This window comes from Peromyscus maniculatus, chromosome 16 (genome assembly GCF_049852395.1).
Source record: "Peromyscus maniculatus bairdii isolate BWxNUB_F1_BW_parent chromosome 16, HU_Pman_BW_mat_3.1, whole genome shotgun sequence".
Taxonomy (NCBI): domain Eukaryota; kingdom Metazoa; phylum Chordata; class Mammalia; order Rodentia; family Cricetidae; genus Peromyscus; species Peromyscus maniculatus.
This window is the reverse complement of record NC_134867.1, coordinates 20,871,914-20,899,775: the sequence shown is the minus strand read 5'-3', so window position 1 is coordinate 20,899,775 and position 27,862 is coordinate 20,871,914. Positions and strand designations below refer to the sequence as shown.

The window sequence follows — 27,862 nt, the reverse complement described above, 5'->3', positions numbered from 1 at the left end:
TTCTGTCTAATTGAGAAGGAATGTTTTAACTTTAACATAGTAAAGTTACATATAAAGAACAGTTATCAAGCAAGAATTACAGTTACAATATCTAGTCCATTAGTATTCAAATCCAACAAAGAAAAGTAAAAATCTGTGTTGGTAATGGATGAACCTTAAAACATCAGATTAAGTGAAATCAAGCAATACAAAGAAATAAAAATCAAATCTCTTTCCTATGGAGATTAAAAAAAAAGTAATGGTCTTTCTGAAAGTCAAACTATGGTTATTAGGAATTGGTAAGAGTCCTGAGAAAACAATCAGTGGAGTAAGAGTGATTGGATAAGACCAATGCATGCTGTGTTCGTGAATGTCAATACCCCACTGGATCTACTAATACAAATAATTAAAGAGGGTTGATAATATCATTAAAAGATAAGTCTACTCTAGACAAATAAGGTTGTCTTATTGACACAGGTGGATACATTAGAAGGAATCACAAGAGATGACCACTGGGAAAAGAAAGCCTCGGGACAGACCAATCAATAAAGGAGAGGCTGGCTGACAGGAACCTCCTTCAATACTGAACCCAGGGAAGAGTGTGATATGAGGACATCTGGGAGTGTGTTGTTTAAACTCAGAGATGAGAAATAATTTTCAAAACATCTTTCTCCTCTTACCTTCTTCATATCTTCATAGCTCAGGAACATAATATTGAAGTCATGTCTGTGTTCATACCAGCCTCTGATGTGGTCAAACCAACAGCTTCCTACCACTGAAGGGAAGATAAGTGAGTAACAAAGTCAAGACACTATACTTATTGAACAGCAAACTTTATTTGTTCTTTTCTGGTTTAGACTGCTCAGAAATAAAAATGAAGCCCCTCCAACTGGATGTCTACCTGACTATTTTAAAAGAGTTATTTTTGTGTAACAATTACACAAGGCTCATACCAACCTACCAACCTACCTATTTAGGGATGTAGCAAGACAGACATTGAGAAAGTCTTGGGTCAGGGGCTGGAGGGACTGCTCAGTGGTAAAAGCACTGCTGCTCTTGCTGAGGACCCGGATGTGATTCTCTGCACCCACATGGGGGATCATGTAAGGTCAAGTGTCTGAATTCAAAGTTATCCTTAAGGGATGTTCATATTTCTCCTCTCTCTGAAGTCATGTGTCTTCATTTCTCATATCCTCTCTCTGAATAAGAGTGTTTCCTTGCTACAATGAAGCAGAACCTGACTATAATTTCAGCAATGTGTGAGATCCTGATTCCACACCCCACAGCCTCTTTCACTAGTCAATTTTCCTCAGTAGTAGCATGTATAATTCCAGTTTCCCAACAAGTGTGTGCCACTGAGAGCACACACTCACCCTCACCTTCTGCTGCGTGACTCTTTTTATGTCATTAGCTAGAAAGAATTCATAAAATGTTTGCAAGTCTCTGGTTGTCTAGCCAAAGTACTTCCTAAATAATACAATGCTGCAAGCTGGTACCCCTCAAATGGTGTGAACAACAGCAGGGTAATTATTGTGTATCAGATTATGTTGGTCCACTGCCCCCTCCATCTCTTAGATATATGTTCCCTACTTTGAGATGGCTTAAATATCAATCTGTTCTTTATAAACTAGTGAGAGGGAATAAACAAAGTTACCTTTTCCATCTAGAAATTTTTCCAGATAATGGTCTATTGTATCTGTAGATTCTAAGGAAACCACCCAATTTGAAAAATGAAAAAACGAGATCAAAACATCTTTGGGATTGCTGTAAATGTAAATAATCTGCAGAAAAAAAGAACACCAAGTTGCTTTAGTAATTCTTGGTTATTCTAATAAGTTCTGAACAATTATATAATAGTTCTTAGCCAAATAAATCTTTATTTTCATCTAGGTAATATTTATGAAAATGCAGTTGATTATCAACTTTTTGTTTCATGTTATAAAAATTGAATACTTCCATTTACATAGTATTTCACGTGTGTGCAAGAACACAGGTCATATCCTAGAAATATATTATTTGTAAAGTTGATAAATATGGTAAACATGTTTTCCATATAGTTTAATGCTATAGCAATTGATAGTCATTGAGTTTTTGAGCTATTTTATATATAGCACTGAAAATAAGTGAAAATATAAGAATGAACTATTATGTTGGTACAAGCATTAACAGCATGTACATGTAATTTAAAAAGACATTTTCTCTGCTATTATAAATAATTAGCAAGTCATTAAGAGTATCAGGAAAACAAATGCATTTCTTGTCTTGAAATGAGGAAATATTTCTTAAATAAGGTATTGTTGTTATATTAGGCTTTTGTTTGTGTTTTGAGAAAGAACTTAAATTTGGGTGGATAGGGATGCGGAGAGGATCTGAAAGGACCTGGGGGAGGGGAAGAATATGTTCAAAATATATTTAAATTTAAAATTGCTTTAAATGATAAAAACACAATAAAAAGAAAATAAGTAAATAATGAATTTATATTTTAAAAAGTCAATATGTTTGATTATACTTAAATTAAGAATGGTACTAATCAATTTGAACCACAAAGTTACACAGAGTTCTAAAACAGGAGAAAGGCCACAAGTATAAGTCTATTAGTATGCAGAAGTGATGGAATTCATATCAGTAGGAAAATTACACTAAAGTTATAATAATGAAAAGCTGGACCAGTGGTAGAACCTTTCCACCGAATTATAATAGGTCCTGGTCAATAAATATCAGCATGTGTCATCTCATTATTGAGTCCAGATGGAAAACTTAAGACCATTATGAGTGGGCGTTCGATAACTGCCACACTGGCAGACATTTAAGCCCAACGTGTCAAGTTACTAGAGGAAAAAACGAGAAGTGATCCTTTGCTGGCTCCAGCAACAACTTCTGAAATACTACACCACCTCCATACGCTGACTACTCTGGTATTTGTGAGTCTGCTGTTCTATTCACATATGAAGGTTCTACAGAGGCTGGTGGAAGGGTGTCCAGGAGACACACTCAAGAATGTTCAGAGAGAGGTATCATCATAGCATAAATACTGAAATTATTTTGTTATCCAACACTTAAGATATTTTATCTGTTCAAAAAGTGACTAAGCTCCATGACATACTTTAGCCTTTTTCTCCTTGAGACCTTTTGGTACTAAGTAATATGCGAGGTGGGAAGAAAAGATGCGTGGTGACGGCATTTTGACATAGTCTAAATTGTGAATATTGTACTCAAAGAACGGTGCTCTGTCCATTGTTGGCACGTTTTCAGTCCTGTTTCGGTGGCCCTCAAAATAAATCAAGCTGAGGATCTGCTGAGTCCAGATGGTACCTGTGAAAATAGATAACAATCCTGTTTTCAGTCTTGAGGTAGGTTTAAGTAACAACTATCTGTGGTAATACCATCCATCTTAAAGTGATTGATGCTTTTTTAATATTCCATGTATGCTAACACACAAGGGTAGTTTTTATTTTATTTTTAATCCATACTTAACAATAACATTAGAAAAGATAAAATCAAGGGTTCTGAGTTCCATTTTAATTGTATAGTTATTTTGTTCTGATTTCTTGACAGTGATTATTCAAATTATTCCTATAGCTTCTCTGTATTCTATATTCCATGAGAAGCCTCTTTGTAGTATTTCAAACTTCTAATTGACAACTATTATTTGTAGATTAATGGGTACGTTCTTATAATACCACACATGTTCACACTGTGCTAAAATTACTTCTTGGTACTGTTTGGAGCCTTATGACTTATTTCTTCTTGATCTTATAAATATAATTATCTAGGGTATTGGATGCCCTCTCACTGTGTGTTACAGGCAGTCCTGTTCCTCTCTGAGACTTTCTTAGAAGTTCACTGTCACAGTTTTAGAAAACTTAACAAAATTGACATGCATTCAGTTCCTTCCTTTTTGTGCTTCTTAAGCCCAATGCTAGGTGTCCAAGTTCCCGTGAATAAATACACTGTAGGGAAAGAAGAGGTCCAGGTTTCCGGTTTACTGACTGATTCTTGGGTTAGTAACCATTCAAGTAAGATAACAACAATGAAACTCTTTGGGAAATACTTACAAACACCCAACCCTATTTCCACTTCAAATGAGTGTGGGTGTGATCAAATGTAATGGTACTAGTGTTTGACCTTATTTATTAATGATGACTCAAAATGATTTGCCCATGTAAATTTTGACATGAGCATTCACTCCCATTATTCTGAGGATGAGATTATGGTGAATTCCATCAAACTGTCCCTGCGATTTTGAAATGACCGTTCTGGACAAGATACCGCAGACTCCAGAGGTGTAACAACTAAAGTGTCTGATCTCTTGCATGGCTCATAACCATCCATAACCATTGTTCTAGCCTTCATCCAAGACCTCCAGGAGCAGCCAGTCATTCTCTAGGGAATACCAGGTTATTTAAGGCACAAAACCAAGGGCGTGATAGGATGAAGATGCTTGGTTTACACTTTCCTCTCATGCCATGATGAGGCCAGGTTGGCAATTGGCAGTATGGACCACAGTCAGGATACAGATCATGTTGCAGTGTGTAAATGTACATCTAGACAAATGGGTCCCAGGTCCATAAAAGGAAGAATCTCCTAAAATATTTCTGTAAACCTTGGTGTGGTCATACACTGGAAAAATAAAATTAATCTCCAAATAACTATTTTGTCTCACAAAGAAATACCTAAGAGGAGCTTCCAGAACACAGGAACAGGTGAAGATTGGTGGGAAATGACCCTTTAAAGGAAAGCCATGCTTGCTCTTGGCTGTACTGCTAACTGTAAAACAAAACAAAACACAAAACCCTCTATTTCTGACCAGTCTCTTGCTACACAGGTATTTATAAAAATGCAGCAGTTTAACTTGCTAGTGTATACCAAGATGAAGTGTTTTTCAGAACTTGACAATTAAGGTCTAGAGTCCAGGATCTACAGTAAAATGAGATGGTTCTTCTCATAGTCTTGAAGTTCTGTGACACACGTAACCATTCCAGAAGTAGAAAGCAAGGCAGCACTTGAAGTGAACAATGAAATTGATTTTGAAATTTTATTTTTATCTTTGCATGCTTGTACATGTGCCTGTGTGTGTTTGTGGTGCATATCTGGTGATTGTGTATATGATGCACATGTGCTGGGCAAGTGTGTGTGTGAGAGAAAGATTGATGAATGCACATGTTCATATGTGAGTGCAGGTACATGCATGTGTGGTGGTCAGAGTACAGTTGCCTTCAATCTTGGTTGAGGTATGTTCATTTTCTGAGTGTGCAGTCTAGCCGGTTCACGAACATCTGGGGATTCTCCTGTCTTTGTCTACCACCTCACCACCGAAAGGTCAAAATTATAGACACATGTTACCACATCTGGCCTACAAGAGTTTTCGTGATCTCATCTCAGGTCCTCAGGCTTACAAGGTCAAGACATACACTTTGCACAATGAGCCATCACCTCTGCCTTGAAAAGACTTTTATGAACAAACCACGTACAATCCCATTGTCTGTAGTGTTTGGCAACAACCACACATGAACTAACTTTTAAAAGGGCATGTGAAATTTTAAGGAGGATGGATTTTGTTTGTTTGTTTGTTTATTTTTCAAGACAGGGTTTCTCTGTATAATTTTGGTGCCTGTCTTGGACCTCACTCTGTAGACCAGGCTGGCCTCGAACTCACAGAGATCCATCTGGCTCTGCCACCTGAGTGCTGGGATTAAAGGCGTGTGCCACCGCCACCCAACTTTTTTTTTTTTTTTAAGATTTATTTCTTAAATTGTATCAACCACAGTAAAACCAAGACCTCCAAGTATTGACCCTGGAGACTCAGAGTTACCACTGAAACCCAGCAGGACACTACTGCTCCAGCACGGCTCTGTACTGATGGACTTCACACCTCAAGAAAGTGTGTGTGTGTGTGTGTGTGTGTGTGTGTGTGTGTGTGTGTGTGCACTGCTGAGTGCAAAAGCTTCTTAAATTGTATTAACTAGACCTCAGTTCCTGTAGGATACTTTTAAAGGACACACATCCAGGTTCACATGCATGCACACAAACACATACAGATACACACATAAGTAAATAAATAAATAATAAAATGGTTTTTTTTTTTTTTGGTTTTTTGAGATAGGGTTTCTCTGTGTAGCTTTGTGCCTTTTCTGGAGCTCTCTTGGTAGCCCAGGCTGGCCTCGAACTCACAGAGATCCGCCTGGCTCTGCCTCCCGAGTGCTGGGATTAAAGGCATGCGCCACCACCGCCCGGGCAAAATCTTAATTTAAAAAAGGTGTAATGCTGGTACAAAAACAGACACAAAAATCAATAGAATAAAATACAAAACCCAGAATTAAACTCAAGTAGCTATGGCCACTTGATTTTTGAAAAAGATTTCAAAAGTATGCCCTAAAGAAAAGGCAATCTCTTCAACAAATGTTGCTAGCAAAAAGTGGATATTCATATGTAGAAGAATGAAACTAGATGTCTATATCTCACCCCATCTTAAAATCAATTTCCAATGCACCAAAGACCTTTATGTAAAACCTGAAATTCTAAAATTGATAAGGGAAAGGTAAGGAAAACCCTTTGAGATATTGGCACAGACAAATCCTTTCTGAACAGGACTGCAGTTGCTCAGGACGTAGCACCTGTAACAAGTGGGACCTCGTGCACCTTAAAGGCTTCCTTACATCAAAGGAAACAACAGAGGGGAGGGATAGCCTACAGGATGGGACAAAGTCTTTACAAGGCATGGAGGAAGACTGTGTGGTTGTTGTTTAAGATAAAACAATAGTTACAAGCACACATACACACTGTTGGATCCAACTTTCTTTCATACCGTACAGAATTAAAGCTAGCTTATATTCACATATATAGAGTTAAACCTAAGTCACATGAGTGTTCATATACACATACATGTACATATTTCCATTTTTAACATAAACATTTTGCAATGGAGAATCAGCTATTTTTAAAATGAAGAAAACCAACCAGAATTAACATAACGTGGTTAAATCTCAAATATATCTTACAATTTCCCCTCAAATTCAGCATAGTTTACATACTTAGTTCTCTCTGGCCGTCTATAACTTCCATGTACCTCCAGATCAGGCCTTTCTCTATGTTTGCTCTTCTGGATCAGCCAGACATAGACAAATTCATTTTTTTCCTTTCATCTCACTATTCCAGTCTTTCACCTTCTCTTGCTTTTTAGACAACATGAAAATTTCCATCAAAGTCCGTTTTCTTGTGGTTTCTTCCCAGCAGTTTAGAACATCGAATAGGTATAACATTTCAAACAAGAATAGAAACATATAGATATATATGCATATTTCATAACAAAAAACTTATAATTGCATTAATATATAAAAACCTGTATCAATGTGAAACATTTGAGATTAGCAGCAGGTTTTCTTATCTTAACCAATAATAATTTGTAATCAGTTCTCTTAAATGATGACAAGTATTTGTAATCCATTGAACTCAAATGACCACACTCCATGTATTTTTCTTTTCCTGTGGAGGCAAAAGCGTAATTTTTTCCCCAAACATAATATACTTTTGACTTTTATTCTAAAGTAAAATCTTTTCAAAGTATGCAGGCTGGTCTTTCAACATCCTTTCTCAATAAGTATCAGGACAAAGAAGGGTTAAAGTGGGCAGCTGCTGGCTAGCAGAAGAGACCTTGATCTTATCACAGTGAAGAAGAACTTGTCCTAGGAAGGGAGGGAGGGAGGGGGACAGTGGGCACAGAGTGTGTCCTTGGCCGCCAGTGTTCCTGAAAAAGAATTTTGTTAACTCCCCTGACTATAATAATTAACAATTAACCCCAGATTCTCTGTTCAGCTTTCACACAGCTTGTCAGTTGTAGACAGTAAATTCCCTGCCACTTCGCCCGTAGCTCCTGTCCCTGTCTGCCTGCACCGAGAACATGTGCCCTCACCCTCTGAAAGCTGCTGGCTGGCCCCAGGCTTCTCCTGCTGGCCAAGACCAGCTCCACCTGTGCTGCTGGCCCGGTAGCAAGACAGAGGGAGGCAGCCCTCGTCACGCCTCGCTCTCCTTCTCTTCCAGGAAAATGAGGGAGATGAGTAGACAGACACAAATAACCCTTAAACAGACAACCAAATACCAGTATTTCAGCACTGAGACGATGGCCTCACTTGTGGTATCCTGTCTAACAGATGGCTTCTCTTGCGATACCCAAGCCACACCTGGCAGGAGCCACCAGCTTATCTCAGTTCAGTCAGGGGGACCCAGTCCCCTTAAACACATGGGATAAAACGGTAACATAGTAACAGAACACAGACCAAGACAAAGAGCCCTCACAAGTACCTTTACTGTCCTGTGGTAAACAGATCTGAACACATATCCATGTGCTTGATGTGCTATTCACAATAATCAAGTTATAGAATCAGTCTATGATGCATTTTTAATTTGTATTCCAATGAATATTAAAGAGAAAGATCACCATAAATCTGAATACTCACTGAGATTTATTATGTATATTTATCTAGTCACAGTTTTTGCTCCTTCTTATGGAGTTGGTTTTTTTTTTTACTCATTTGAAGAAATTCTTCATAAAAAATGAATATCCGTATTTCTTTTTTTTTATTTATTACAAATATTTTCTCATGAACTGGGTTGTCTATTCATCTCTTTATATTTTCAAACTTTAGTAAAAATTCCATGAGTGAAAGGAGGATTTTGTTGTACCTTCTACCAATTACAGTATCATAGATTATTTGCATTCTGTTCCAAGTGTACGGCCTCCCTCTCTCCCATCCTCTCCATGTTCATAAGCTCCATACATCTATGACCCTGAAAGCATCCAGTTCAATGACATTCACATTAGCATGACCAGAAAGTCTTGGCTGAGCTGTTTATTTTGCTAAGTAGTTTTCTACTATTGATATCCATATTTTATAGTATGCTTGCCTAATAACCTGGATTATTTTACAAATATTTCCTTAGATTAAAGTGTTATGTAAAATGGGACAAGCTCAATGTCAGAAGCTTAAATTACCCTTAGATTGTGTTCTATTCTCTTGCCAGGAAATATTTGTTCAATGAACAGAATAAGAATCTCTCCCTCAGTCAAATTCTGTGTTTATGGGAACCTGAGAATCATTACCTAACAGCAGTGCATTGGGAAACAAAAGGCTGAGAGATGGGGGAAGAACAGACCTTGAAAAAAAGCCCAGTACTGTAGATTAAGTAGAAAGCCAAGGGCAGATAAAATCTACATCAAAGAAGAGGAACAGGGTGGGAAAGATATCATTAAGAAGTTACTGGAAAATAAATTAACATATAGAATGATTTTATAAAACTACTGGAACCTTCACTGGTAGGATCTGTTTTATGCAATGGTGGAAACAGATTAGGTGCAGTTAACAGAAGGATGGCGTCTCAGGGCTACTGTTGCTGTTGACCATGACCAAAGGAACTTGGGAAGGACAGGGTTTATTTGTCTTGTACATCCACATCACTGTTCATCATGGATGGAAGTCAGGATAGGAACTCAAACAGAGCAGGAACCGGGAGGCAGGATTTGGTGCAGAGACCATGGAGAGGTGCTGCTCGCTAGCTTGCTCTCCATGGCTTACATAGCCTGCTTTCTTATATAACACAGGACCACCAGTCCATAGATGGCATGACTCACAATGGCCTCCCCATAAACCACTAATTAAGAACATGCTTTCTAGCCTGATGTTTTGGAGGCATTTTCTCCATTGAGGTTCCCTCCTTTCAGATAATTCTAGCTTGTGTCAAGTTGACATAAAACTAGCCAGCACAGATGGTAACTTAGTTTTCTCTCTGTTACTGTGATAAAATCATGACCCAAAGCAACTTGGGCAGGAAAGAGTTTATTTTATTTTACCACTTATACCCCACCATGAACAAAAGTTGGAATAGGAACTCTAGGCAGGAACCTGGGGGCAGGACCTGAGGCAGAGTCTATGGAAGATTGCTGCTTACTGGCTTACTCTACATGGCTTGCTTAGTGTGCTCTTTTGTACAACCCAGCACAATCTATCCAAGGGTGGTGCTTCCCACAGTGGGCTCAGCTCCTTACACCAATCATTAACTAAGAAAATGCCACACAGACTCCTCTAGAGGCAGTTTTGATGAGGCCTCAACCAAGGTTCCCTTTTCACAGAGGGCCTATCATGTGCCAAGTGGACAAAACAAAACAAAACAAAAAACCAACAAAAATGAAAACAAACAGAAAAATCTATAACCAGGACCAACTGGGATAAAGGAAAGGGTAATAAAGCCCTGAAAAATTGAAACTTCCCACTCAGATATTCTTAAAAGGATTTGGTCACCACCATGTTCCAGAATTTATCCAAGCAAGTAAATGTGAAATTTTTCTTCCCTATCTCTATAATATTTAACTATAATCTCCTAATGTGTAACATTTCACTCTCCTAAGAACATCTGATAAGATTTTCCTAGTTACCAGCACAATCTTACCCAATGTGTCCCGGTTGAGTTCACTTTACTTTTCCAAGAGCACTTGTAATTGGCCAAGAAAAATGTGGCAGGGACTATTTATACCCCAGCAACCATCAGTTCCTGCTTTTCTTAACATTCCATCAGAACTGGTTTTGCTCCTTCCATTGATCTGCAAACTGTGAGTAGAAAGGAATAGATTTAGAGACTACCAAGGCTTTCCCTCTCTTCTGCATAATATATGTACAATTATCTTTTTATGGTCTGGGTATGGTGGTGCATGACTTCAATCCCAGCACTCTGGATGCAGAAGAAGGTGGATCTCTGTGAGTTGGAGGCCTATACAGTGAGTTCCAGGCCTGCCAGGACTACATGAAGAGACCTTGTCTCAATAGTTTTTTTCTTATTAATTTTGTTTTTCTCTTTTTCTTGAGGTTAAATACAAAAATACAGCTTTTTCATTGAATAATCATTTTTCTATTGTCACTAAAAACCTCTGATGTCTGTTTCCATAGTGAACCTTCTTCAGGCCCTCTTTCCTCTCCTTGTTTTAGAGAATGAAATTTTCTGTCTCTCTCCCATTGTCCCTCTTCTTCCTCTCTCTCTGCCTCCCCTCTCCTTCTCTTTCTCATAAAAGACAGCCCAGGCGGGCCACTGAACACAATAAAGAACAAGTGAAAATTTCATCCTGTGTGCTCACAGCGGCATTCTGACATCCTATCCAGGATGGTCAGGATGAAATACATAACAGCTCTTTAAATGGTGTGTGGATGGTGTTGTGGGTGTTAGGTGAGATGTGACATCGGCTCACCTCTGTTTCCTCTGTACTTCAGCAACAGTCTCTATGAATGGACTCTCCATTGGTCAGTGTGATGTGCTGTGCATTTTCTTCAGCACACTCCAGAGGATAAACCTAAGTTTTCTTTTTCAATACTAATGCCATCTACCTCCACTGAAATTGCGTGTGTTCCTTTAGAACAACCTTTTTATTTCCAACACTCTATAGTCCGGATGCTTGGACTTGAGCTGTCAGTTAGGGAACCTGCAAGGCAAGAGCTTCCCAATCAGGCATTATAAGTCATGGTCGAGTTAAGTGATTATTTACCTGATAGATGTCTGTAAAGAAATTTGTCAGGTGTCCGCCACATGAAGGTAATCCCAATACAGCCAATATCATCCATGCACATTGAGGCTAGCCTGGTCCACATACTGAGTTCTGGGCCAGCCTAGACTATATAGCGAGTGCTTGCTTCACCCAAATCATCCACACACCAAATTAAGTGTTGATTATTGACATGCAATTTAGTCGGTGCTTTATTTTTTAGATTTTATCAAATTGAATTTCTTGGGGACAGAATTTTTTAAAATAAACCACTGGCACGGGGAAGCATACTAGTGCTAAGGTACTGTCAGAACAGTGAGCATTCTCTGACCACCTTATCCTTCAGCGAGTTCTCTGGCAGATTCAGTAAAGATATATGGCTTGATCAGACATTGACAAGATCAGGATTATCTTGAGATTATTTGATTTATATTTTTTAGTCCATTTATTATTTAGACTTAAATTGCAGTTCTGATATTAGATTCTTTGGAAATTAAAATCATGAAAAGTTTCATAGGAGACCTTGCAACTATAAGTTACTATAACTGTAACTATAGGTTACTGTAATTATAAGTTACTTGCAGAAACACAAATGTTGCCCATTTCTAGAGCCACTAAGTTAATAAGTTGCAGAAGCCTCATTTTGAGGGAGCAGATTATCCAAACCCTACATCAAATACAAAAGATCACCCTGGAGCGTTTCTTACTTTTGTAAGAATTAAAACATGCAGGTTAAAAATAAACCCCACAAAATATTCTAGATTATCTGCGTGGACTGTGCCCAGTTTTTGGTTATGGAATCCTTTGAGGGTGGCTAGCTGGGCATCCTTGAGTTAACATCTCTGTAGCCCCATTTTTCCATCTGTATATTTAGGATTGTGATAATCCTTCTCACATGGAATTACAGGAAAATGTATTTAATATTTTACTCTTCTATTCCTCGTATTTCATGAGGTGATTTGAAAAATAAAGCATCATTAAAGTATTATGAAATTCAGATAACATAATCTATGAAATTTGTTTTTCACAGTAAATATTTATATACATAAGATATTTAAATGGTGCTTGGCACATACTGACCTCCCAGTAATTATTACTCAGTACTGTATAATACTTGACACACAAAATGTATTCAATGTATTTACTTCTAGGTGAATAACCATGGACAGTACAAGTGAATACTTATTTAAATTAAGGGATATAATTTTGAGAAATGTTTTGTGAACATTGAGCATTTAGAAACGATGGAAGATTTTGAAATTAGAGATGATGATGTCTTCCTAATCACGTATCCAAAGTCTGGTAAGTGCCAGGAGTGGGCATGTGCTTTAATGTCTTGTCTTTGCTTTAGTATTGTGTGGGCAAACATGGCTCCTGTCAACTCATTTGCAGCATCAAACCTGTACTTACATAACAATTTATGAGCACACAAAATCTAAATGAGACCCCAATCTGTGGGAGAGAAGGCCACCATTGGAGAGAGAACACAGTGTGCACTCTAGTGGAAAGTAGGAATGTTATGATAACGAGATGTGCCACATAGAGCCAGGAGCAGACACCCGGGGAGCACTGACCTGTTTGGTCTGTTGGACGGGGATGACATAGTATGAAAAAATTTCTCCTGGGTGCAAATATGCAAGTGCTTCATCGTTTAGGATGAATTTTCCATCATATATCACCTCCTTTAAAAGTGTCCTACAGGAACTGAGGTCTACTTAATACAATTTAAGAAGCTTTTGCACTCAGCAGTGCGCGCGCACACACACACACACACACACACACACACACTTTCTTGAGGTGTGAAGTCCATCAGTACAGAGGGGTGCTGGAGCAGTAGTGTCCTGCTGGGGACAGGAAAATCCTATTTCAGTGGTAACTCAGGGTCAATACTTGGAGGTCTTGGTTTTACTGTGGTTGATACAATTTAAGAAATAAATCTTAAAAAAAAAAAAAAAAAGCTGGGTGGCGGTGGCACACGCCTTTAATCCCAGCACTCAGGTGGCAGAGCCAGGTGGGTGTCTGTGAGTTCAAGGCCAGCCTGGTCTACAGAGTGAGGTCCAAGACAGGCACCAAAATTATACAGAGAAACCCTGTCTTGAAAAACAAACAAACAAACAAACAAAATCCATCCTCCTTAAAATTTCACATGCCCTTTTAAAAATTAGTTCATGTGTGGTTGTTGCCAAACACTACAGACAATGGGATTGTACGTGGTTTGTTCATAAAAGTCTTTTCAAGGCAGAGGTGATGGCTCATTGTGCAAAGTGCATGTCTTGACCTTGTAAGCCTGAGGACCTGAGATGAGATCACGTAAACTCTTGTAGGCCAGATGTGGTAACATGTGTCTATAATTTTGACCTTTCGGTGGTGAGGTGGTAGACAAAGACAGGAGAATCCCCAGATGTTCGTGAACCAGCTAGACTGCACACTCAGAAAATGAACATACCTCAACCAAGATTGAAGGCAATTGTACTCTGACCACCACACATGCATGTACCTGCACTCACATATGAACATGTGCATTCATCAATCTTTCTCTCACACACACACTTGCCCAGCACATGTGCATCATATACACAATCACCAGATATGCACCACAAACACACACAGGCACATGTACAAGCATGCAAAGATAAAAATAAAATTTCAAAATCAATTTCATTGTTCACTTCAAGTGCTGCCTTGCTTTCTACTTCTGGAATGGTTACGTGTGTCACAGAACTTCAAGACTATGAGAATAACCATCTCATTTTACTGTAGATCCTGGACTCTAGACCTTAACTGTCAAGTTCTGAAAAACACTTCATCTTGGTATACACTAGCAAGTTAAACTGCTGCATTTTTATAAATACCTGTGTAGCAAGAGACTGGTCAGAAATAGAGGGGTTTGTGTTTTGTTTTGTTTTACAGTTAGCAGTACAGCCAAGAGCAAGCATGGCTTTCCTTTAAAGGGTCATTTCCCACCAATCTTCACCTATTCCTGTGTTCTGGAAGCTCCTCTTAGGTATTTCTTTGTGAGACAAAATAGTTATTTGGAGATTAATTTTATTTTTCCAGTGTATGACCACACCAAGGTTTACAGAAATATTTTAGGAGATTCTTCCTTTTATGGACCTGGGACCCATTTGTCTAGATGTACATTTACACACTGCAACATGATCTGTATCCTGACTGTGGTCCATACTGCCAATTGCCAACCTGGCCTCATCATGGCAATGTGAGCAAAGTGTGAACCAAGCATCTTCATCCTATCACACCTTTGGTTTTGTGCCTTAAATAACCTGGTATTCCCTAGAGAATGACTAGCTGCTCCTGGAGGTCTTGGATGAAGGCTAGAACAATGGTTATGGATGGTTATGAGCCATGCAAGAGATCAGACACTTGAGTTGTTACACCTCTGGAGTCTGCGATATCTTCTCCAAAACGGTCATTTCAAAATCGCAGGGACAGTTTGATGGAATTCACCATAATCTCATCCTCAGAATAATGGGAGTGAATGCTCATGCCAAAATTTACATGGGCAAATCATTTTGAGTCATCATTAATAAATAAGGTCAAACACTAGTACCATTACATTTGATCACACCCACACTCATTTGAAGTGGAAATAGGGTTGGGTGTTTGTAAGTATTTCCCAAAGAGTTTCATTGTTGTTATCTTACTTGAATGGTTACTAACCCAAGAATCAGTCAGTAAACCGGAAACCTGGACCTCTTCTTTCCCTACAGTGTATTTATTCACGGGAACTTGGACACCTAGCATTGGGCTTAAGAAGCACAAAAAGGAAGGAACTGAATGCATGTCAATTTTGTTAAGTTTTCTAAAACTGTGACAGCGAACTTCTAAGAAAGTCTCAGAGAGGAACAGGACTGCCTGTAACACACAGTGAGAGGGCATCCAATACCCTAGATAATTATATTTATAAGATCAAGAAGAAATAAGTCATAAGGCTCCAAACAGTACCAAGAAGTAATTTTAGCACAGTGTGAGCATGTGTAGTATTATAAGAACGTACCCATTAATCTACAAATAATAGTTGCCAATTAGAAGTTTGAAATACTACAAAGAGGCTTCTCATGGAATATAGAGTACAGAGAAGCTATAGGAATAATTTGAATAATCACTGTCAAGAAATCAGAACAAAATAACTATACAATTAAAAAGGGAACTCAGAACCCTTGATTTTATCTTTTCTAATGTTATTGTTAAGTATAGATTAAAAATAAAATAAAAACTACCCTTGTGTGTTAGCATACATGGAATATTAAAAAAGCATCAATCACTTTAAGATGGATGGTATTACCACAGATAGTTGTTACTTAAACCTACCTCAAGACTGAAAACAGGATTGTTATCTATTTTCACAGGTACCATCTGGACTCAGCAGATCCTCAGCTTGATTTATTTTGAGGGCCACCGAAACAGGACTGAAAACGTGCCAACAATGGACAGAGCACCGTTCTTTGAGTACAATATTCACAATTTAGACTATGTCAAAATGCCGTCACCACGCATCTTTTCTTCCCACCTCGCATATTACTTAGTACCAAAAGGTCTCAAGGAGAAAAAGGCTAAAGTATGTCATGGAGCTTAGTCACTTTTTGAACAGATAAAATATCTTAAGTGTTGGATAACAAAATAATTTCAGTATTTATGCTATGATGATACCTCTCTCTGAACATTCTTGAGTGTGTCTCCTGGACACCCTTCCACCAGCCTCTGTAGAACCTTCATATGTGAATAGAACAGCAGACTCACAAATACCAGAGTAGTCAGCGTATGGAGGTGGTGTAGTATTTCAGAAGTTGTTGCTGGAGCCAGCAAAGGATCACTTCTCGTTTTTTCCTCTAGTAACTTGACACGTTGGGCTTAAATATTTGCCAGTGTGGCAGTTATCGAACACCCACTCACAGTGGTCTTAAGTTTTCCTTCTGGACTCAATAATGAGATGACACATGCTGATATTTATTGACCAGGACCTATTATAATTTGGTGGAAAGGTTCTACCACTGGTCCAGCTTTTCATTATTATAACTTTAGTGTAATTTTCCTACTGATATGAATTCCATCACTTCTGCATACTAATAGACTTATACTTGTGGCCTTTCTCCTGTTTTAGAACTCTGTGTAACTTTGTGGTTCAAATTGATTAGTACCATTCTTAATTTAAGTATAATCAAACATATTGACTTTTTAAAATATAAATTCATTATTTACTTATTTTCTTTTTATTGTGTTTTTATCATTTAAAGCAATTTTAAATTTAAATATATTTTGAACATATTCTTCCCCTCCCCCAGGTCCTTTCAGATCCTCTCCACATCCCTATCCACCCAAATTTAAGTTCTTTCTCAAAACACAAATAAAAGCCTAATACAACAACAATACCTTATTTAAGAAATATTTCCTTGTTTCAAGACTAGAAATGCATTTGTTTTCCTGATACTCTTAATAAACTTGCTAATTATTTATAATAGCAGAGAAAATGTCTTTTTAAATTACATGTGCATGCTGCTAATGCTTGTACCAACATAATAGTTCATTCTTATATTTTCACTTATTTCCAGTGCTATATATAAAACAGCTCAAAAACTCAATGAATATCAATTGCTATAGCATTAAACTATATGAAAAACATGTTTACCATATTTATCAACTTTACAAATAATATATTTCTAGGATATGACCTGTGTTCTTGTACACATGTGAAATACTATGTAAATGGAAGTATTCAATTTTTATAACATGAAACAAAAAGTTGAGAATCAACTGCACTTTCATAAATATTACCTAGATGAAAATAAAGATTTATTTGGATAAGAACTATTTTATAATTGTTCAGAACTTATTAGAATAACCAAGAATTACTAAAGCAACTCTGTGTTTTTTTTTCTGCAGATTATTTACATTTACAGAAATCCCAAAGATGTTTTGATCTCGTTTTTTCATTTTTCAAATTGGGTGGTTTCCTTAGAATCTACAGATACCATAGACCATTATCTGGAAAAATTTCTAGATGGAAAAGGTAACTTTGTTTATTCCCTCTCACTAGTTTATAAAGTACAGATGATATTTAAGCCATCTCAAAGTAGGGAACATATATCTAAGAGATGGAGGGGGCAGTGGACCAACATAATCTGATACACAATAATTACCCTGCTGTTGTTCACACCATTTGAGGGGTACCAGCTTGCAGCGTTGTATTATTTAGGAAGTACTTTGGCTAGACAACAAGAGACTTGCAAACATTTTATGCATTCTTTCTAGCTAATGACATAAAAAGAGTCACGCAGCAGAAGGTGAGGGTGAGTGTGTGCTCTCAGTGGCACACACTTGTTGGGAAACTGGAATTATACATGCTACTACTGAGGAAAATTGACTAGTGAAAGAGGCTATGGGGTGTGGAATCAGGATCTCACACATTGCTAAAATTATAGTCAGGTTCTGCTTCATTGTAGCAAGGAAACACTCTTTTTTTTTTTTTTTTTTTTTTTTTTTTTTTTTTTTGGTTTTTTCGAGACAGGGTTTCTCTGTGTAGCTTTGCGCCTTTCCTGGGGCTCACTTGGTAGCCCAGGCTGGCCTCAAACTCACAGAGATCCTCCTGCCTCTGCCTCCCGAGTGCTGGGATTAAAGGCGTGCGCCACCAACGCCCGGCTAAGGAAACACTCTTATTCAGAGAGAGGATACGAGAAATGAAGACACATGACTTCAGAGAGAGGAGAAATATGAACATCCCTTAAGGATAACTTTGAATTCAGACACTTGACCTTACATATGTTTTCTGATCCCCCATGTGGGTGCAGAGAATCACATCCGGGTCCTCAGCAAGAGCAGCAGTGCTTTTACCACTGAACAGTCCCTCCAGCCCCTGACCCAAGACTTTCTCAATGTCTGTCTTGCTACATCCCTAAATAGGTAGGTTGGTAGGTTGGTATGAGCCTTGTGTAATTGTTACACAAAAATAACTCTTTTAAAATAGTCAGGTAGACATCCAGTTGGAGGGGCTTCATTTTTATTTCTGAGCAGTCTAAACCAGAAAAGAACAAATAAAGTTTGCTGTTCAATATGTATAGTGTCTTGACTTTGTTACTCACTTATCTTCCCTTCAGTGGTAGGAAGCTGTTGGTTTGACCACATCAGAGGCTGGTATGAACACAGACATGACTTCAATATTATGTTCCTGAGCTATGAAGATATGAAGAAGGTAAGATGAGAAAGATGTTTTGAAAATTATTTCTCATCTCTGAGTTTAAACAACACACTCCCAGATGTCCTCATATCACACTCTTCCCTGGGTTCAGTATTGAAGGAGGTTCCTGTCAGCCAGCCTCTCCTTTATTGATTGGTCTGTCCCGAGGCTTTCTTTTCCCAGTGGTCATCTCTTGTGATTCCTTCTAATGTATCCACCTGTGTCAATAAGACAACCTTATTTGTCTAGAGTAGACTTATCTTTTAATGATATTATCAACCCTCTTTAATTATTTGTATTAGTAGATCCAGTGGGGTATTGACATTCATGAACACAGCATGCATTGGTCTTATCCAATCACTCTTACTCCACCGATTGTTTTCTCAGGACTCTGACCAATTCCTAATAACCATAGTTTGACTTTCAGAAAGACCATTACTTTTTTCTTATCTCCATAGGAAAGAGATTTGATTTCTATTTCTTTGTATTGCTTGATTTCACTTAATCTGATGTTTTAAGGTTCATCCATTACCGACACAGATATTTACTTTTCTTTGTTGTATTTGAATACTAATGGACTAGATATTGTAACTGTAATTCTTGCTTGATAACTGTTCTTTATATGTAACTTTACTATGTTAAAGTTAAAACATTCCTTCTCAATTAGACAGAAAAGGGGAAATGCTATGGGATAATGCTCTTTTTTTCCCTTTTATTTTGTTTTACAATACCATTCAGTTCTACATTATCAGCCACGGATTCCCTTGTTCTCCCCCCTCCTGTCCTCCTCCCCTTCCCCCCAGCACACCCCCCATTCCTACCTCATCCAGGGCAAAGCCTCCCCCGAGGACTGAGATCAACCTGGTAGACTCAGTCCAGGCAGGTCCAGTCCCCTCCTCCCAGACTGAGCCAAGCGTCCCTGCATAAGCCCCAGAAGCCAAGGTTGGATAAAGCACAGGGACAAATAGCCAAATGAATGGAAACACATGAACTATGAACCAAAGGCTGAGGGGCCCCCAACTGGATCAGGCCCTCTGAATAGGTGAGACAGTTGATTGGCTTGATCTGTTTGGGAGGTCCTGTGCTCATTGCATGAGTTGGCTGTTTGAAACCTGGCTCTTGTACACTGGTTAATAAAACACTGATTAGCCAGTAGCCAGTCAATAAGTAAAGGTGGGGCGAGGAGACAAGGAGAATTCTGGGAAGAGGAAGGGCAGAGTCAGGAGTCACCAGCCAGACACAGAGGAAGCAAGATGACAAGGCAGAACTGAGAAAAGGTACCAAGGCATGTGGCTAAACATAAATAAGAATTATGGGTTAATTTAAGTGTAAGAGCTAATCAATAATAAGCCTGAGCTAATGGCCAAGCAGTTATAAATAATATTAAGCCTCTGTGTGATTATTTTATAAAAGGCTATGGGACTGTGGGTGAGAGATTTGTCCCAACCACAGACCAGGCAAGCGACAGGAAATCTTCCGACTATACTTTGTGTCTAAATAATACTCTATTTTTGTATTTATAGTGTTTTTTTATTCTTTTATACATTGATTGGCATCTAGACACATTTCATGCTTTGACTAGGGAGAAGAATGCAACAACATTGGATGCCAGTTAGGTTTTGGAATGCTGACTTTATTTTCATTGGAATACAACAAGGAATGATGTCATTGTGATATATTGTGGGCCTTTTTTTTTTTTTTTCCGAGACAGGGTTTCTCTGTGTAGTTTTGGTGCCTGTCCTGGATCACCCTCTGCAGACCAGGCTGGCCTCAAACTCAAAGAGATCCATCTGCCTCTGCATCTCAAGTGCTGGGATTCAAGGTGTGTGCCATCACTGCCCCCTCGTGGGCCTATTTTTAATTGCGTAAGATCTACACTGTTATTCATGGTAAATGCTCTTGCACTCAATATCTAATCTGATACACTATTTTGAGTATCTTGGTTTTGTTTGTTTCTATGCTGGTAATTGAAACTGGAGTCTCATGCATGCCATACAAATGTTCTCCTTTTAATCTACATTCTCAGTCAGAGTCTAGGTTTTTGGATAATTTTTAATTTTGTCTCCTTGAATTAATAACCAGAGTTATAGTTAAAGTTTTCAGGTAATCTGATTCTATTTCTGTCTAATGTGCTTTCCATTTCTTCAAGTCCCTTCATGGTCATTGAACAGTGAAGCTATTTGTAGAAGTAAGTTACTAACTATGATGTAGTGATTGTATGGGCCACATAAGTTCCTTTCACATGAAAGAAAGATAAAGGGAGGAAAGCTGGGTAAGAATGCCATGAGGAGCAAGTCAGTAGGGAGCATTCCCCACAATCTACCTCAGTTCCTGCCTTCAGTTCCTGACTTCTCTTGATGATGGACTATCACCTCCAAGGTGAAATAATTCCTTTTCTTCCCACATTGTTTTGGTCAGTGTTTTATCACAATAGAAGTCAGACAGATATAGATAAAGTGTTCTGTAAATAGTTATTATATCTTTTTAATCTGTAGTGAAATTTAACTGAGTTTTCTATGTTGATTTTTAATTTGGATGGCCTATTTAGAATTGAAAATGAGGTGTTGAAATCAGCTACCAATATTTTCTCAGGGTCTATCTGGACTTTTTTTGTCCATTGTTTTTTTTTTTTCATAAAAATGGAAGTCACAATTTCATATTTAAAATTTTAGTATATATATTTTTATCAAACATTTTGTTTCAAGTAACAGTAATTTAATGCATAGCCATTTATAGAAATTACGACAGTCGATTAAAATGATTGATGGAGTTTCAGAAAAAGAATTTGTGTCACATTCTCTATTTATAGAATGACTATAGCATTTTTGGGTTCCATGATTTTTTACTAACTTTTGAAATCTGGAAAGTATGAATACTGCAAACTTAACCACTTCTTTCAAGGTTATTTACCCATCTAGTATCTTTTCAAATAAATTTTGCAATGGGTTTTTCTATTTTAATTGAGATCTTAAGAACTTCACTGAATGCAGATTGTTTTGGATGTTACCTTAAAGTTACTGTTTTGCAATTCTTTTATATTAGACAATTGTCTGTTTGTTATCTTGTATTTTTTCAGTAATGGCTGGATATTTCAATAGGCTAGTCTCACTGCCTTTCTTAACTTTAATGCTAAGATTTTTAGTGTTGTTGATGCAGTTTCCTTATTAATGTATAGAAATTCACCTGGTATTTGTGTGGTTTTGATTTTGTACACTACATCATTGTAAAACGGCATTGGTATTTGTTAGCATTTTCTGCACTGGAAACCACATGATCTACTTAGCATTCTTTTAGATTACAATCTCTTTTACCTTTTATTGCCCAATTGTTCTGTTCTTTATTATCAATGTTGTAGTAAAGAGAGGTCAGAATGTTTGAGTGATTCCAACACCACCTGAAAGTCTTTATATCTATATCTACTACTAAGATTGATTATATGTGTTTACATGCAGCCTTTTGATTTGAAATACTTTCTACTGCTATGTGCTATGTTTTACAGAAAGTTTTTTGTATTATCAATTGAAATAATCATATTAATTTATTTTCCCCTTTGCTTTTGTTCAGCCATCTTTGCTGTCCAGGAGGGAATTTTAGTGTTCATGTCACATGGTTGGCTGAAACTCACACCTCCATCATAAAGTCATTAATTTCTCAACCCATGACTTCTCTAGGACCTCAGGAACTCAGTGCTTAAAATCTGCAGTTTTCTGGAGAAAAAAATGAGTAAAGAAGATGTGGATGCTGTTGTGAGACAAGCTACATTTCAGAACATGAAATCTGACCCACGAGCAAATTATGATAATATTATAAAAAATGAAATCGGGGAGAGAAACAAAGGCTATTTCTTGCGCAAAGGTGAGAAACACCATTATTTGTAGTAATAAAAGTACTGATACTTCCCCGAATCTCTTCCCTTGGAGCAAAAGTACTGTGCTTCCAATGTGTTTCTCCAGGTGATAAGGGCACTGGGAACCTAGAGAACATAATAAATCTTAATGGACACTGAACTAATAGTTTCTCCAGAAATTTAATGGTATTTTAGTAAGGAACATGATAGTTTTACAAGTGTGGCTTTCCTTCTTTAGAGCTCATATGACTCAACTCTTTGAAGGCATGTCCGCAGTCTTGACCTAGGCAATGGATATTTTAGAGGAAACAGTTCTAAACTGGGTGATTTTATTTATTTTGAAAGAAAGTCATGCTACGTGGTCTAGGCTGGATTACAGACACTGTGTAGCTCAGGCTGGCCTAGAACTTGGTTTCCTCCTGCCTCTTGCTTGCAAGTGCTGGGAATAGATTTGAGGCATCACGTTTGGATTAGTCCAGAAGAATTTTAATTTTACTTCTGTTTATTTCCTTCAGGATATTATAAAATATATTCTGCTGTATATCTGGAGTGAAGGAGGTTAAATTGCTCCATCCTCGTGTGCCACCCTCCTTCATTACAGTAATTACAGTTGTGTCTTCTGTGATTCGCTTTTGTATCAACCAACCGAGATTTTATTTTCACTTCTGAGACAAGGCCTCATGCATGTGACTCAGGCCGGTTTTGAACTTGCTATGTGTAACTGAGGGTTACCTCTAACTCCTAGCATTGCCTCTACCTCCCACGTGGTGGGGACACAGGCATGGACAACCATACGCAGGTATTGTGACCTAATTGTGTGTCAGTAGCTGTCAAGAAAGAATGGCCTCCCCTAAACTGATACTCTTTAACCTCCTAAGTCAAAATTTTAATTTATTATATCATTTAATGTAACATTCCATAATGTAATTTGATGTGTGTTTTGATTACTTTTTGATAATTCATCACTTACCATTATAATGATGGACATTGGCTGTAAATAATTTTTGAATGTTTTATTGAAATTGTTGTAGATTTTGATAACTTACAAAAATGTTCCTTTTTTTCCTCTTCTCCCATTTAACATCCCTTTACTTCTTATTCTCCAACTAGACCAATGCTCATCAAGTCTCATAGCAATGCTAGTTTGCTGTCCTTCAAATGCAAGGAAAACAGTTTGTATAATCACATGTTCTAGCAGAAAATATCATGTGCTTGTTTCCATTTTCAAAGGCTGTAATGGTGGTTGTAAATATGTGCACTGTAGAATGGTAACAGTGGCGACAGCGTTGCCCTCTGTGACCTTAGCATCATTAATTGAAAGTCTTTGGATTTAATTTTACAATGAAAATTGAGGAATTGACAAGTTTGAATCATATGTATGTCTCTCCCCCACACACACACATGAAGCACACATTTTGGGTAAATAACAAAATAATTTTTTGTAAAAGTCCTCTAATTGTGGCACTATGCAATTACATTTTTTTCTGGCCTTTACATACTCTTTAATTTTTATTAGAAATTTTAATTAAGATATTGTATCATTTGCCTCCTTCCCTGCCCTTCTAACCCTTGGCGTGCCCCTTCCCTCCCGCCTCTCCCATGTGCTCTCCTCTCTCCCTCTTAAACTGACAGCCTTGTTTTGATTCTTAGTGTTACTTATGTCAGTGCATAAGTACATAAACACAACCTGCTGACCTCTTCTAGCGAGAGGAGTCGTGTGGTGTATGGATTCAGGGCTAACCACTTTGTATTGGTTAACCAGTTAGTGGGCTCATCCTTGAATGGTCAGTTCTCCTTCTCTCAGCCCTCACTAGTTGCCTCTTCAGTGTCTAGGGGTGGGACCCTTGAAAGTTCCTCCTTCCTTGTTAGCGTGCCCATTGACGTTATCATTGTTCAGGCCCTGCTTAGGCAGCTATGTTCTTCAGATATCATGGGGTAGAGCATCTCTGTCACTTCTAGGAGGCACAGTATCACTCTTAAGATCTTTCTGCCCCCTCCTCCACAATGTTCCCTGAGTCTTAGGTTCAGTATTCCTGTTTTAGGTGTGTTCCTTGGTGCTGAACTCTGCAGAACCCATTGGTAGCTGCATTATGAACTGTTATGTTTTTCTGTAATGGTTTCTGTTTGTTTTAAAGAGAAATTTCTTTGATGATAAGCTACACTTATCTGTGGTATAGGGATATGTTTTAGAATGCAGCTAGGAATTGTTCTCGTCTTTTAAACTGGTGGTAGTAGGTTTTTTTCTAAAAACCATGACTTTTCTGGGGCATGGCGTCACATGCCTTTAATCCCAGCACTTTGGAGGCACATGGAGGCCAATCTCTTAGATCAAAGCCAGCATGCTCTACAAAGCAAGTTCCAGGACAGCCAGCATTACATAAACAAGGCCTGTCTCAAAAAAAAAAAAAAAAGTAAAAAATAAAATAAAATCCATGACCTTACAAGCCTTAAGTAGTTATCTTTATCCCAGCAATGTGGAGCTGACTCAACATATGTAAGTCCATAAATGTAATGAACCATATAAATGTACTTAGAGACAATAATCACATGATTATCACAAAAGATGCAGAAAAAGACTTTGACAAAATCTAACATACTTTTATGATATCAGTTCTAGAGAGACTCGGAGTGGAGGGAACACACCTTCACATAATAAAGCCTATCTATGTCAAATGTACAGCCAATATTATCCTGAATTGAGACAACCTTAAAGCTGTCTCATGAAAACCAGGAATGAGACAGGACTGTCCACTGTGTCCACTTCTCTTTTTAACAAAGCGACTAAAGCAGTAGCACAAGACAAGAGAAGGAAATTCAAGAGATACAAACAGGAAAAGAAGAAGCCAAATTATCCCTATTTGAATATGATATGATATTATACATAAAAGAACCCTAAAATTCCAACAAAAACCTGTAGAAACAACCAACAATTTCAGCAGAGTTCTGAATATATGGAACCAATTTACAAAAAATATGTAGCCTTTCTACACATCAACAACATACATGTAAAGAAAGACATGATGGACATAATCCCACTTACAAGTGCGTCAACGGCAATAAAATATCCTGGAATAAACCCCACCAAGAAGGTGAAAGACCTCTGCAATGAAAAGTTTAAATCTGTGAATAGTTTTTAGGAAGACATTAGAAACTGGAAAGACCTCCCATGTTCACGAATTGGGAGATTTAAGATAGATAGAGAAAATGACTATCTTACCAAAAGGAATTTATGGATACAGTGCAACTCCAATCAAAATATCCACAACATTCTTCCCAGAAATATAAAAAAGGCCAACCCAAAATTCATATGAAATTATAAAATACCTTGGATAGCCAAAGCAAGCATGACCAAAAAGAATAATGTTGTAGGGATTTCCATTTTAGATTTTAAAATACATTATAAAGCTATAATAATAAAATCACTATGGTACTGACATAAAATAGACATATAGACCAGTGAGATAAAATGGAAGACTGAAACATGAGCATATGCAGCTACAACCTGGGGATATATGCTGCATTGTATCAATATTTCTCATGTATTTATATTTGTTAGGGTTTTTGTTTTCTGCTAAAGATTGGTTATGACTGGTTAGATAATGCAAGGGACAGTGATCTAATGTATTTGTTGTGTTATTGCATAGGTTTCTTTCACTGCTCAGTCTTCCATAAAGAAAGGTGAGGTACTAAACTCCACAGAGAACTCACAATGACTTTGCATGGGTTGGAGAAGATACTGAAGTTGCTCAGAGTGACCTTTGCTTTGATAGTTTCATTTACTCACCTATGTGCCTATCCCTGTGCTTATCCCACTAGGTACCATTGGAGACTGGAAACATCATTTAACTGTGCAGCAGAATGAAAGATTTGACATGATATTCAAGAGGAACATGAAAAATTTTCCCTTGAAGTTTGTCTGGGATGTAAATGAAGAATAGAATTCTAATGTTAGTATAAAAGAAACATAAAAGTCAATTAAGCAGAAGGCCTAATTTTATATGAATATTGATATGTTCTGTATCTTAATCATTAAATGCCAAACTTTATTAAGGAACAAAATGAGTAAACTATGCCTGGATAAATTGCAATAAGTTTAATGAATGATTTCAAATTTCAAAATTAAATTAGTTTGGTTCTAGTTAGCATTGGTACTGTGCACTAAAAGCATAAAACATGGTGCTTTGTGATGTAGGAAAATTACTGCAAAGAGTTCTCTTTTTTAAAAAAAAAAAATTTATTTATTATTATGTATACAGTGTTCTGTCTGCATGTATCCCTGCAGGCCAGAAGAGGGCACCAGACCTCATTGCAGATGGTTGTGAGCCACCATGTGGTTGCTGGGAATTGAACTCAGGACTTTTGGAAGAGCAAGCAGTGCTCTTAACCTCTGAGCCATCTCTCCAGCCCCCCAAAGAGTTCTCTTTAGTGGACAATTTTTCTTCATCTTCCATGATGAAATTTTGGATCAAGAACTCTGGAGAAATGGCTCAGCCTGTAGAAGACTCTGGTTAAATTCCCAGCACCAACATGGCAGCTCATAATTATCTATAACTCCAGTCCATGTGATCAAACACTCTCATACAGACATGAGTGTGGGCAGAACACCAATGGAAATAAAAATTAAATTTTTTTGTATAAAAAAAGAAAACATCTTCCCATTCACACAATGAATCTTGAACTTTCGCTGATTCAAGAAATCAGGAGGGGGATGTAGATGTAACCAACCGTCTTATTAAATAAGAAACACAGAAACAATGTAAAAGAGAAAGCCAAGAGGTCAGAGCTCAGAGCTAAAATCTCACCCTTCTTCCTCTGTGTCCCAGCTTCCCGAAAGAGAGCTATATCCTGTCTGTACGTATTTTTTATAGTATTATTGTTCTGCCTTCTCATTGGTTGTAAACCCAAACACGTGACTGCCTCGTCACTGTCTGAATGTACAGCCCCCTAGGTCTTAAAGGCATATGTCTCCAGTGCTGGCTGTATCCCTGAACACACAGAGATCTATGGGATTAAAGGCGTGTGCCACCACTGCCACACTCTGTCTATGGCTCTAATAGCTCTGACCCCCGGGCAACTTTATTTATTAACATACAATCAAAATCACATTTCTGTACAATTAGAATACTACCACAGGGGGATATTAGAATTTTTAATTTGGAAAATTATAACCAAGCATTGAATAAAAATCAGAATTGACAAGAACTGGAAAAGAGGGAAGAAGATGTATTCCCTACTTTAACAGATCTAAACTTTTAGTTGATTATTTTTGTTATTTGATGACTTTATACTTATATACAATGAATCATTATTACTATTTTTACCAACA

General features: G+C 37.6%; 2 protein-coding genes across 2 annotated transcripts in view; one reads left to right on the top strand and one right to left on the bottom strand.

The window, feature by feature from the left end:
• Positions 1-227: 227 nt before the first annotated feature.
• Positions 228-27,862, bottom strand: part of LOC143268862 (amine sulfotransferase-like) — a 55,695-nt gene continuing 28,060 nt past the window's right edge. The window contains exons 3-5 of the mRNA XM_076552457.1: positions 3,083-3,291; positions 1,634-1,760; positions 228-754 (exon numbers count right to left, since the gene is read on the bottom strand). Coding sequence (XP_076408572.1) covers positions 522-754; positions 1,634-1,760; positions 3,083-3,291 — 569 coding nt within the window. The 3' untranslated portion in view covers positions 228-521. The remainder of the gene's footprint in view (positions 755-1,633; positions 1,761-3,082; positions 3,292-27,862) is intronic.
• LOC143268857 (amine sulfotransferase-like) lies at positions 12,683-27,860 on the top strand. The gene is made up of 6 exons (XM_076552446.1): positions 12,683-12,802; positions 15,868-16,076; positions 17,399-17,525; positions 18,610-18,704; positions 22,361-22,544; positions 26,353-27,860. The coding sequence occupies exons 1-6, from the start codon at positions 12,745-12,747 to the stop codon at positions 26,472-26,474; spliced, it is 795 nt and encodes a 264-aa protein (XP_076408561.1). The 5' UTR covers positions 12,683-12,744; the 3' UTR covers positions 26,475-27,860.